This window comes from Convolutriloba macropyga, chromosome 11 (assembly GCF_964194025.1).
Source record: "Convolutriloba macropyga chromosome 11, txConMacr16.3, whole genome shotgun sequence".
Classification (NCBI taxonomy): domain Eukaryota; kingdom Metazoa; phylum Xenacoelomorpha; order Acoela; family Convolutidae; genus Convolutriloba; species Convolutriloba macropyga.
This window is the reverse complement of record NC_134478.1, coordinates 30,523,586-30,537,148: the sequence shown is the minus strand read 5'-3', so window position 1 is coordinate 30,537,148 and position 13,563 is coordinate 30,523,586. Positions and strand designations below refer to the sequence as shown.

Here is a 13,563-nt window from a genome sequence, read left to right as displayed (position 1 = left end):
TGTTTTATTCACATTTTCCTGATTTTTGCGTTAAAATTTTGTCAATTTTGCCTTAAAAATTTATATTAAATTCTCAGCAAAAGTACCGTTGATTTTATTTTTAGAACCAAAAAAAGCATTGTTGACTATTTTGATTTAATTCTTCTGGCTGAAATTCTGGCTAAATTTTTCAAAATTCAGCCTTTTTCATCAAAAATTTCCCGAAATAAGCCTTTTAGTCCACTTTGATTAAATTTGCCGAAATTACACACATCAAGAAAAACAAACACAATCATTGTAAACTACAAAGGGAGCTAGTTTTTCTTCGACTACCATTGAAAGTAGTCGAGAATCACTTTTTTGCCGTTTTTTGCTAACTTTATTCTATGATTAACAAAAACGCAGCATTTTGATGTTTTAACTAACAAATTATCTAGATCCAAAGCATTCAAAACAATTGAGTGTTCTGAAAGGACGAACAGCAATAGCGGGGCTGGTTTTGGACCAATCCTGGAGTGTTACAATCAAACAAAAAAATCGGATTGTAATCAGTCGGTCTTTTCTTTTAAAAATTTCTATTTTTTATGTTAATTAAAGAACAGAACAATTCACATCAAAGCTCACTGTTGATTGGTTTCCTAAACAGTTTTAAATTATTGTATCCTTTTTCTTTACTCGGAGAAATATGGTTGTTTTGACTTTCAAAAGTGTTTGCTTTTTTAATAAACAATGGCTTATTGAACTTCGCCACTATTTTTCTTTTAATTTGGTCAACTTGTAGCTTAGTGTCAGCAAAGAACGAACGTTTCTTCGTCCTGTTCTTTCTACTGAATTTTTATCTTTTTTACGGGTTTAAGCATGAAGTTAAGATTTTCTGGCTTTGATACTATAAGATTTCAATTTTTTTTTAGGTATTGACCCGTTTCTCACGTTTGTTTCTCGTTCTGTCACATTATCACATTATTGACAGTTCACATATTACATCATTGGCGTTCAAAACAGCACACAATTGAACTTTTAAAATTCTTGAAAGGCATAGATTATGGTTTTAACGGCTTCGACAACCCTTTCTCGAAAAATTTATCATTTACAATCAGGTCTCATTGGCATTTCATGAAGGAATAAATGAGCCTTTTTTTCTGATTTGAGTAAATAGCTGATGGTTTTCATGACTTTGAAAACAATTGTTTTCAAAAATAAAAAAAACTCTTTTTAACGCTGTTTAATTTTGCATTTTTGTTCTTTTTTGTCCATTTGCTACTTAGCCTCGTTAATCATAGGTCACATATGACGTTTTTGTTGTCGAGGAGTGTGCAAGTGTACAAAATATCATGTTTCTTTTTTTAAGAATTCGTTTATGGCTTCGGCACGGGATTTTTGCACAAGTAAACTATTTTTTTACTTTTTGTCTATATTTAACCTTCTTTTTGTAGACGTAAGACAAATTCTGAATAATTACAGGTCTCAAGCGCTTCCTTTGGACGAATAGACGAACCTATTCAATTATTTCATTTTGTAGCTAACAATTTCATGACTTGAAATAATTGTTTTCGATAGAAAAACAAGTTTTAATTAATTTTGCCCTTTGTTTTCTTTTTTGGTCTACTTGTTACCTTTTCTCATTCATGAGAAGGCCTATACCACATCTTTAGCGTTCGAGGACAGCTATTTCAATTGCCATCTAATTGTTTTCCTTGCTTGAAATTAACATTTTAAAAACATAAGCCAATTTTTTTGCTGCTTTTATTCCTCTTTTTGTCAAATTGTTACTGAGCCTTTTTATAGAGTGGTCCATAAATTTTCAGTGAAGTACATTTTTTTGTTTAATTTGTTTTATCCGACGCTATTTTGAGCTTATAAGTTTTTTTAAATGGATATAAAGTTTTGGATGTAATTAATATTTGTTATTGTTTGATTTTGTTGTTCGTCTTGACTTGTCTGATTCTGCATCCATTTTCTCTTTTCACATGCCATACTTTTCCTACATTACCTTTCGAATTGAATTAATACTTTCACAACGTAAAACTAACGCCTTTGAATATACTACGTTCAACACCTCTTGAAAACAATGCAATCACTAATCAAGCAAAATTCAGCGACAATAATTCGGCAAAACTAACTGCGTTATGAAACATTTTTGAATTCGGGTCAGTAGACGGAGCAGTCAAGCATAATCTGATTTTAAGAATTCTAATAAGTTTAAGATAAACTGATATAATAACACGCATGTCGTGTACGTGTTTAACCCCTTTTTAGGTAGTACTTTTTCTTGATCAACTGAATTCTTAAAATCAGCAAACGAGAAGCAGCGAGTAAAACAACGTGAGAAATTTGATCTCAACCTGAGATGTTTTCTGGTGACGTGTCGAAATTGTAAACCAGATAAATGAAGTCTTACAAAATCGGTGTTAGTTTGAACAAAGAAAACATAGCTGGCAGATTGCCAGAAAATAGCCGCAATAGATTCGTAGATCGGCAGTCTAAAAAACAGTAAAAAAGACAGACCAAAAAAATTCGTCCTTTCATTGAAGGCTGCTCTGTTATATTTTGATTAAAAATCTGTTATTGATTAAACTTAAAATAAGTTATTGCTGCCTCTATTAGCTGATATCAAATAACCTTCATTTAGAGTGACACACACCCATTTGACCTTATCTCTTTGAATTAAAGTAAATAAAAATCAATTTCAAATTGAGGAAGTCATTTTTGAGAGTGAGGTAAGTCAAGTGTGACCAAAAATTTAATCACGCGCATGAACAAAAAAACTCGCTCCACTGAGAGCGAAAAATGACGTCACACATGCAATTCAGTTGAAATTGCATGAACGAATGAATAAAAAGTGGCTGTGACGTCATATGGTCGTAACAAAAATCATGACGACGAAATAAAAAACATAGCCGGAAGAATTCCGGAAGCGACTCGAAGCGTTAAAACTTCGCTAACAAAACCGTAATTGCAGCGGAAGCCACTACCTTTTGTATTAAACCATTAACTCACTACCTCTCCAGGTCTGCTAAAAAATTGGTGAAACTTAAACCACTGTCAACAAGAGAAACAAAATGCAGCAAAATTTCATATTATTAAAAACGTTTGGTAACGTTAAAAAATCCAAAATAATTAAGGTGGTCAGAAACCTAATAGTCTGAAAAAGCTGGCAAAGTTATCAATAGCCCTCAAATAATTCATGATTCTAATCTGAAAAAGATCGCGAAAGCAAACGGCAGATAATAATCTTAGAAACTAAGTTAAATCTTTTCAAAAAAGAAAGCTCAAATTTAAGAATCAGAAAACACCTATAATTACACTTCTAATCACTCACTGCGATTAAGACAAAAAACAACACACACATACTGTTCCTCTTTGTACATCAGCTAGACAACATGATTTCATACTAAATAAAAAAAAATTGATCATAGAAAAGACATAAGCAGCAGAAGAATATTCAAAAACAAATCGTTTAAATTAACACAAAGGCCGGAAGAAAGCTGCAGTCGATAGTCATACGTGGAAATTTTGGAAGAAGCTTGCTATCAAACTCTCAGTACTGCCTTTTGTTGAATGAAATCAATGGCACACCAAAGAAATAACAAACATCTAAGAAAAAGCTGAAATCGTTCATTTTTTACAACTAAAAAATCAATATACCGAAAAAAAAATTAGGTGCCAGGACAAAGCTAGAATGATAACAACTAGAATGTGAAGAATATGGGCACAATGTAAGGAACAGGGTAACAAAAGGAGTCTTGATTTTTGAAAGTTTAAAATCATTTTAAAAATTCAAGAAAAACGAATACATTTCATTGTTCAGCATTCAAGACAGAGAAAAGATAACTAGTCATCCGATACAAAAATCAATCCTCCAAAAAGACACCAAAAAGTAGGAAAAATCAGAATTCATAAATAAAAACATTAAAACATTTTGCAAAAAAAAATGGTCAAAGAACTTTTAAGTTAAGACTGCATCTATGAAAAAGATTTAACTGTTTTCTCAAAACTTAACGCCAAAAAATGATTGAATTTTTATTGAAACGAAATTAAAGTCCCTCATGTTGCACAAAAATCTATTTCTAGCAATTACAAACAAAATACAAACGAAAAACTGACGAAAATCGGAAAAAACTACCAAAATCGGATTAGCATATGTACAATTTTATTGAACAAAATTACATCGAGGTAGAAGGAGACGTTGACTGTAGGAATTTTCAGTGAGAGAAATTGCTATGTTAACTGATTTTTGACAAAAAAAAGGTTAAAAGATCCAAAAAAGAAGAAATTAAAAGAAAAAAGCCAAAAAATAACAAAAAAAAATCAAGAATTATGTACCAATTTTCAACTTGAAACGCATTTTCGGGCTCTGCAAAACACTGTGGCATCAATTTCCGAGGTTGACATTTCAATATAGTATCGAATAAAGTTTATTTCTACAAGGAACTAAATTAACAGCAAAAAATTTGGGCCACTTAGACGAAAAAACGGCTAAAAACGGTTATCTATGTGCATTTCAGTCAAAAACTACTTTTCAAAGTCAAAAAGTCATTCACTAAACGCAGTGCATGATCAAAACACCTCTCTCGCTTAGCGAAAATCTGTTCACCAAGACAGCTTTTCTCACTTTTGCTTTTAGGTCAAAATGCCGCGTGAACAAATCTACTTCCTGTAAAAAAAAACCGAGAGAAAACCAATACTCCTCTTCGAGTCGTAAAAAAAACCAAGAGAAGGCCAATAATAGCCCCAGCTATCGCTGTGCGGCTATTAAAAATATCAAGAAAAATATCAAGCAAAAAATCGTTATTAGCGGCAGCTATTAATTCATAGCAGTCATGAAATTATAAGTTATATCAAAATCAGGAAAACTTATCTATTAAAATTTGGCTGTTTAAAAATCCATTCCAAAATTGGTTTAGAGACCATAACATGACATTCAAGACTTTTCAGCTCTACAAATTCGAGGGAGTTTTTAAAATTAAATAAGGTTGACATTAGGAGCGAGTTGACTTTTTACAGCGCCATTTCACAACCTTTTATCTCAATTAGGGTAGAATATATAGACTAAGGTATTTTCTCTTGGCAAATGCTTTTCTGGATTCTATAAATTTATGCTGTCAAAACTTTTGATAGTCAAATTTCAAGATATAGCTGCAGCAGAGTACTTAATGGTATGTGATCTTGAAATTTCAGTAGTACAGATCTTTGACGGAGTGAATTTTTGGGATCAGAAATATAAGTCAGAATGAAACCAGATTTTAAAAACTCACCTGTTCTAATCGAGTTTCAGTCATTTTGCTCTCAAAACTTTCAATTTTTACTTTAAGCTTACTTTAACCCCCAAAAGTACAGCGATGATAACTCTTGAATCTGTTATGTTATAATGTCTAGCAAACCATCAAGTTTTGATTTTCTAAAACAGTTTTTGAATTTCGATCCAAAAATTAGATATTATTTCGAGTAAGAATTTAGATTTTATAATGCTTTCATCAGATTACCGAATGATGACAAACCACCCCAGACGTATCAAGACAGCTGGTCAGTCTATTGAGAGAGAGAGAGAGAGCATAATGTAAATTGTGCATAAGATATGCTTGACATAGGCTGACAAGATTCTCTAATTCGCTATGTGAGGAAAATGGGGTTAAACTTCTAAGAAAAACCCTTAACACCATGAATTTATGTCTCCTAAACAATTTCGGTGAATCACATGCTTACGAGTATGTCGATGTTTTCAGGGCTGCTTGTCATCACTCGGCAAAAAACTCTTTCAGGAAAAACTCACTAAACATAGTACTTTGCATTGTTAATACACTATGGTACCAAAAAGCTACGTACACCTAAAGATTTTTTTAAAAATGAGCAATACAAACATCAAATAATATAACATTTTGAGTTCAAATTTATTCTCTAATAACGTGTCACTATACATTTATCCTTTTTAACGTCTAGTAGATGGTTTGTATAGTTTTCATACGGGTTTCGCACGACTGCGTCAATTTCATTCCAAATTTTATTACTTTTTCTTCTAAATTTTCCAAAAGAAAAACTGTGTTTTCGTAATCGTTGCTTCAAAATCGCTCATAAATTTTCAATAGGATTCAGATCTAAACTGTATGCTGGCCATTCTAGTACCATCCATTCATTTTCTTGGAAAAAATTGCCGATAAATTTCAATTTATGCAAAAGAGCATTATCTTGTTGAAAAATAGTGTCCAATAAATGCATTTTTTCTTCGTAAATTTTCAAAATTTCCAAATAACCGACAGCGTTTAGCTTGTTTGGGCACTTAACAAGCAATTTCCGTCCATCTGATCGTATTGCACCCCAAAACATAAGTGATCGTTTGCCCGAACTCAAATTTATTGATTTTTTTTCACGAAATCTAGTTCCATTTCTTCGAAAACTCTAACAATTCCGTCGCAAGAGATGCGCACCCTTGTTTCATTAGTAAAAACAACATTCTGCCAGGAAGAGAACGGCTTTTTGAGCATATGATACACAATTTTGAGCGAAAACCCCTGCTTTTCTTCAAACTGACTTTTTTTGCAGCATTTCTCAAAAAAACGCATATTTTTGAGAATTCCTCTAACTGGAAATTGTAATGTGGAATTCTGTGGAATGTACTGTGGAATTCGTCTAGCCTCTGGAAAATGTATTGTTACAAGAGAAAGCGTTATGAGCCACTCAAATTAGCTCCAGTGAGGTTTTGGGATCTTTCAAAACATAGGGTAATTATCATTTTTTCAGATTTTTTTGACAATTTGGGGGGTCTTCCGCTCGATTTTAGGGCCTCGAAACTGTTGTTTTTCAGGTAACGATTGTATGCATACTGTGCACTGAATCTTGATTTCAAGTTGAGTTGCTTTTGTATTTTAGACCATGAAAATCCGACATGTCGTAGCGTAACAACTTGACAAACGGTAAAAGAACAAAACGGTTTAACCATCTTTTCTGTTTAAGCGGAGAAAGTGAGAATGAAATTTCTCTTAAAATTTCTAAATTTCACTCCTTTTTTCACGCCTTAGGGCAAATCATGCTTATGAAGCACGAATCATGCTTCAAAAGCAGAAATCCTGCTGTACGTAGCGTTTTGGTACCATAGTGTATGACAGCTAAATGCAAGCAAAACTAGGGTATTTAGCTTTAAAAATTTTGCTAGTTGTTCGATTTCCCCGAGATCTCCACCGTTTGCATTTTTCTTAGCGTTCAAATCTCAAAAATGAACTGCGTGGCGTCCTCTTTACCTTAATGATCGAAAAATTGTTCCTATTTTCTGTACAGGGGTAGCTCTCCAATTGTTGACCTGGTCTTCAATATGGAAGCCTGAACCTATCTAACTGAAATTATCTCTCATCCTAAAATAAAACTTTATAACGAATATATTTTCAATATTGGAAACAGTTGTACAAATAAATTCTAACTAAGATGATAGGACAGAACAGGATGTATAAAACAGTTCATTGACATTAAATGTCTATTGTAATCAAGAGTTTTCAAATCCAAGTTCTTCAGGAACAGAAAACGTCGCATTCAATATCTGTCGATTCACAACAACTATCGACAAAAAGCATGCAGTCACTCAGGGCGTTCATTTAGCAGATATCTCAAGGAAAACGTGAGGTTTCAAAATTCCCCAAAATTGCCTTTTTCACTGAAAATGGCCCGAACTTGAAGTAGCATTCATGTGACCCGAAAAATTGCCCGAACTATTTGCTTCGTAACTGTCACTCAGAGGCTGTGAGGATTGGTTTGCGGAAGAACCCTGGTTGCTAGGCGACGAAAGTTGTGCTTGAGAGAAGAGAGGGGGCATGAAAATGGTTTTAAATCTAGCTGACATTGTGGCTAGTTCTTCGTCTGACTTCTCGTATTTTTGCAAACTTTGTGTGAATCGTATAGCGGCTAAAAAAATCTTCAAAATATGCGAAAATTTTTGACACACCACAAAATGTAAGTCTCCATTAAGGGGGGGGGGGGGCGGGGGGCGAAAAACTTACTAAAAAACGTATAATAGATTTACCCGTGAACTGAAGAAAAACAAGGAGGCTCGGTAATGTGCTTACGCACATAATGTACCGACCCCGCTCATCCTCATTCTTGACTTAGTTGGCTACCAAATGATGAACAGACAGAAATTTTTCAAAAACATACATATCGTTCAATAAACCACTAATGGAATAAAATAAGGCCACGTTAGAGGGCCGATAAAACTTGTTGTTACTAGGACTACTGGAAAAAAACTAATAAATTTCAATCAAAAAACATAAATGACGACCAAAAATCGATGTCTATAATTTAAATAAAATCATAACAAAATCAACCTTGCATCAGATAAGACCTGAAGAAAACAAAATTAACCTATACCTCAATAGAAAAGATATGGGTCTTGTCCTCAATGCAACTGGGTAAAAGGTCAACAAAAAGAGCAAAAAGGAGCGAAGTTCAAAAAAATTATTTTCGAAAAAAATTTACTTCAAAGTGATTAAAATCATTAATATTAACTTAAATCACTAAATAGTTCATTTATATCTCCGTAGGAATCAATTGAGACCTGCCATTATCCAGTTTACGTCATACGACAACAAAAGGGACAAATACCGGCAAAATTAAACTTCGCGGGAAAATGGCAGTGAAGTCGTTAAAACAAAAAATTTGTCACTAAGAGAAATGAAAATGTTCAAGTTATAATTTAAAAAGAAAACAAGTCCTTTAAAATGTACAAATATATAAAAACCTCAAACGTGATAAGAAATTTATTAGAAACAGTAGTAACAAAGCCGAGAAACAATTGGTCTAAACTAAAACCGTTGTTAATTAAAATATATCTCACTAAAAACGGGTTGTAACCTGTCTTTACAGAGACTAAGCTACAAATCGACCAAAAAACAACTTAAAAAATGGCGAAGCTCAAAACTCCAAATACGTTTTTGAAAACAACTTCTTCACAAGTCATAACAGACATAACATAATAAAAACAAATCAGAAAGCCAATTGGACCTGTCATTAATGGGAGAAAGTCACGAGACTACAAAATAACAAATACAGGCAGAAGCTGAAAATTCACGAACAATTTTAGGACACCACAGTGTTCAAGGCAATACATTTATAAGATGTTATCTGCATGAGCTGTAAATCATCAATTGGTTCTCTTCAAAGGCGAATTTCCTTGTATAAGGACTAAAAAGGAATGACAAAACCCGAAAATTGGACAGTATAGAAATCTCGAAAATCTTTCATGAAACTACAAGGTCCAAGCAATCAGTCAAAACATATAACCAATCAAATAAAATATATTTGAATCGACAAAAACATTTGAGATTGCCTATTAGCGAAATTGAGTTAATTGAGGGTGAAAATCAAAGCAAATAGGAAACAGCTGAAAAAAATCTGTTTTTAAACTTAGCTTAAAAGTCATTACAAAGAATGGCTATATACTGAAATTTTTATATAGGTTGTTATACGTCATGGTGAAGCAATTGACATCTATCATTATCAGGATTATCAGGTATATAGAGTGCAACAAGCAAAAGAAAGACAAACATACGTAAATTTTAAAATCACTAAATTTGCGAGAGAACTGTATCAGCCCAAAAGCGCAAACTGTTCAACAAAAAAAATTAACATATTCAGATACGCCTTTTTCAACCCTGCTGACTTTCCAACGCTATGCTTTTTTTCAAGTGGACCTGTCAATAGCGTGATAATTCGACAACGAAACATAATGAAGTCATGAAATCAGCAATTATGCTCAAAAATTTTAAAAAAAATGCAAACTTGTGTCAAAACCAAGAATCCATAAAGTTAAAAATAAAACCGTTACAAACAATAATTCATTAGCTAGGAGGCAATAGGTTTTTGCTTGTTTTTACTGAGGCTAGGCCCGAACCTGAGAAAATAGAGTAGTGGCAAGGTTCAAAAATTCGCCGACATTTCCTTAAAACAAATATATTCAAAGTTATAAGAGACATTAGATAACACCTGAAAGCAGTTTCTGGTTCACCTATACCTCCTTAGAAGCCATTTGGATTATTGATTAGGGTGACTAAGCCGTTGGACTACATAAAAAATATAAAAATACCTAGAATATAAAAATTTATATAAATATAAATATAGAATATATATATATAGAATACAAATACAAAAATAAAAAAATAGTTTGCGAAAGTAATTAGTCAGAGCCATAAAAAACACGATCTTCACTCTGAGACCATAATAAATGGTCCATGGGCCTCAATTTTTGTAAATAGTATCTGTCATCAAAAGAGCCCTGATTTGAAATTCTTGCCAGTAATATGCAGAGAAAACTATTAATACGGAAACATAATTTTTTTAAAAAATGCCGCGCCCCAAAAAACCTAAAAAAACTTACCGTAAGGATCCATTATGAGATCAATATCAGCCCTGATAATGCTGCGCGGCTACGAAAACACACAATGGTGGCGAAATAGATCAATTTTTAAACAAGATTTTCAGTATAGCAAAAATAAATAATTTAATAGTGCATTTCATTTAATTATCAAGATTAAATTTGCAAAAATCTGTCAGAATTATAATTTCAGAAGACTCTGAAAGCCAGTGGGAGTGCAACTAGCTGTTTTTAAGCATACGATAAATATGGCTGCAGTTTACAAGGTGTCTACTTCCAGCAAATTCAGAGAAAGTGGGCTTAAGTTTAGCATAAATTTTAGCCAAAAAGCTCAGATCGAACAATTCAGCATACCCCCTCTATCTTTTAAGATAAAATCAATAACACTACAGTTAACAATTTCAACATATTTTAGCAAAATTAACAGAAATTTGGTCAAAAATACGGAAAATGTGAATGAAACAACGGAATATCGTCTACTATTCACCTCGATAACTCCCTATAAAAATCGAAAATCAAAAAATCTTTTTACTTCCATATTCTACGCTGGACGGGCTTTCTAATGATACCACTCACAATTCTCTACAATGATTATATCGATCAGCCAAAATTGTCTGAACAAAAAAAAATCAGTTGAGTATATAGTTCCTCCCATCACTAAAAGTGGGGTCGGAACAAAAAAGTATCGTGCGTATAGTTTTAATGTTCTTCCAACTCATGAATCAAGCAATAGACAAATCACTGACGCGTGATTTCACAGGTTGACCTGCTATAAAACGTTCAAAATAACCCTTGGTAGTCAAAAGTGCCACTTGCTATTGTACGTGGAGTGGTATTAAATATAATTTTATTATAATCATTATAAATATGTTTGCAATTTAGTGCTATTCACGTTTTGATATTTTGAAGCAGATGAAATCTTTGTTTACCTTCATAATCAGAATGGAATCCACACTGTTCCATAGTCTCCTGTTGTATTTTGATTGCAATGGGGAATACAAACTGCATTATCTTCACCATGTCACTTCCAGCACGTGATTTGGCCTCTTTCAGTCTGGCTATGTTCTGTGGATTCTCAAAGGCTGCCTCCATCATCTTGTGCATGCAGCGCTTGACCTCTTCGAAACTGAAGGCCAACTCTCGATCGCCTCCACCTCCTGACATCATAAATCTGAAATTGAAGACCTAATTCCATGACTCATTATTTAGCATTGAGAATGCAACTGATTCTTTCGCGAACTTCGTGAGCTTTGAATATCCAGATATACCGAAATTGAGAAAGATCACTTTCAATCAGGTAAACTTTTATTTAAAATCAGAATGCTTTCTAACATCCTATTATATTGATTTGAGTACCGAAAATTAGAGTTGCTATACCATTAAAAATACCCTTGAAAGTACGCGAGTTTCTCCAAACAAAGGACAGTAAGTACATATCAAAAACCAAAAAAAGGAAACTAAATGATTTGCTAAGTATCTGATATATTGCTGACACTTGTAGTATAAAAACCATCAACTGTTTTTTCTGCACACTTTTTGATATCATTCGAATCTACAATACTCTCAACTATATCTTGTCGTAACGCTTGGGTACAAGTTGTCGGAAGCATATACATTGGATCAACACCTTCCACGTCCACAAAATGTAATCTAGTTGCCATCGTAATCGCATCATTTAAGCGCTCCCTTTCTTCTTCCGTTTTAATATCAATTAGAGACAATTTTTCAATAAGTTTCATATTTTCATCAGTCAGACGGAACTCTGACTTTAGTTCTGTAGCAGGATTCCATGAAGGTTTGTTTGGAACAAATGTACACTTGAGGCGTCTCAAGAACCTTACACTCAACATACTCTGAAAAAACGAACATCGAATTCGTCGAAAAATAAGCTGACAGTGGTACATTAAACTGCGACGCTATCTCGGTGTAACGGTTCTCATGAAAGAAGACGAGGTTTCCCTGCCCACAAAAATCAAAGCAAACCGGAAGTTGTTGAAAACAAATTGACAGTATCAAGATAGGTTTGCAGACTAATGTACATTGAACTTCGGGTGTAATAAAATACCAAATTGGCGTAGCATCTCAAAAACAGTTTCCAAAAATATGCGTATACAAAACGAAGGATTGAAAAAAGGGTTTGTAATCCTTTGAACTCTGGGATATTGTTAAGTTTTTCGCAGTTGAGAACGAGCCCCAATATGCCTTGAAAACTGACACTAATTCTACGAAACTGAGTTTTTCAATTCTATTACCATTGTCAGAAAGGGGCGTCCAGCAACCCTGGGAAAAAGGGCTTCAAACCAGGGGCCAAAACGGCCTTTTACGTTATCAATTATTGCCTCCTCGGTATTTTTGGTAAACCATACACTGGGAGACTACTAAAACTAAAATCAAGCAAAACATTGCATATGAATCCGGCAAGACCCGAACAATTGCTGCAAACTTATTTCGAGTCATTGCAATTTCAGAGTAGCAAAAATTTGAAGGCAATTATTGGACTGTTCATCTTTAGCCATATAAAACATGCTTATTACTGAAAATGTATTTAATAGAACTTCACTATATTAAATTGATCTCTGAGCGAACAAATTTTAGTTTCAGACAAGCAACCGCGTAGCAAGTCATATTCGATCGGCAATTTATGCCATCATATTTACTACGTGGATTGCAGATACCGTAGGTTACTGCTATTGAAATTGTCAGGGGTAAATTTAGGTTCAGAGCTTCAGATAAAAATTAAAGCTTCATTTCTACAAAAAAACTTCAAGCCCATGTAGTTACTCACTTAACACTCACTTATCATGGGATTATCGGCCAATTACAGGTTTCGCCGATAAAAAATGAGAAAAAGATGTCGTAAAATCTACTGTGAACCGTCATTTTTATCCAAAGTTTGTTCCTCGTTTCACAAAACAGTTAATAATTTCTGACAGCTCGTATAAACTGGTTCGCCAAAATGACATCAGTAATGATGCTGCCATTCACTCTTATCCATCTTCGACAATAAAAGACCTCAATAATATCATTGACAATTATGCGCCATCAACAAAAGCAGAATGTCTGATTATTCATACAGGGCATAATTCCATTGACCAAGGTACGGCAGGAGAAGATGCCGCTAAAGAGTTGGGAGTCGTTTTATCGAAGTGCGTTAGTAAAATAAAGCCTTACAAAGTAGCGATTTGTAAATTACCCAAGGTCAAAAACGGCAGTTTTGGACGCGAAACAAACAA

The 13,563-nt window shown here is 33.6% G+C and overlaps 1 protein-coding gene across 1 annotated transcript; it reads right to left on the bottom strand.

Moving 5' to 3' along the window:
- Positions 1–7,366: 7,366 nt before the first annotated feature.
- On the bottom strand, positions 7,367–11,536 carry LOC142350041 (protein C10-like). The gene is made up of 2 exons (XM_075401952.1): positions 11,260–11,536; positions 7,367–7,866 (listed from the first exon to the last, which is right to left on the bottom strand). The coding sequence occupies exons 1-2, from the start codon at positions 11,495–11,497 to the stop codon at positions 7,616–7,618; spliced, it is 489 nt and encodes a 162-aa protein (XP_075258067.1). The 5' UTR covers positions 11,498–11,536; the 3' UTR covers positions 7,367–7,615.
- Between the last annotated feature and the right edge of the window lie 2,027 nt (positions 11,537–13,563).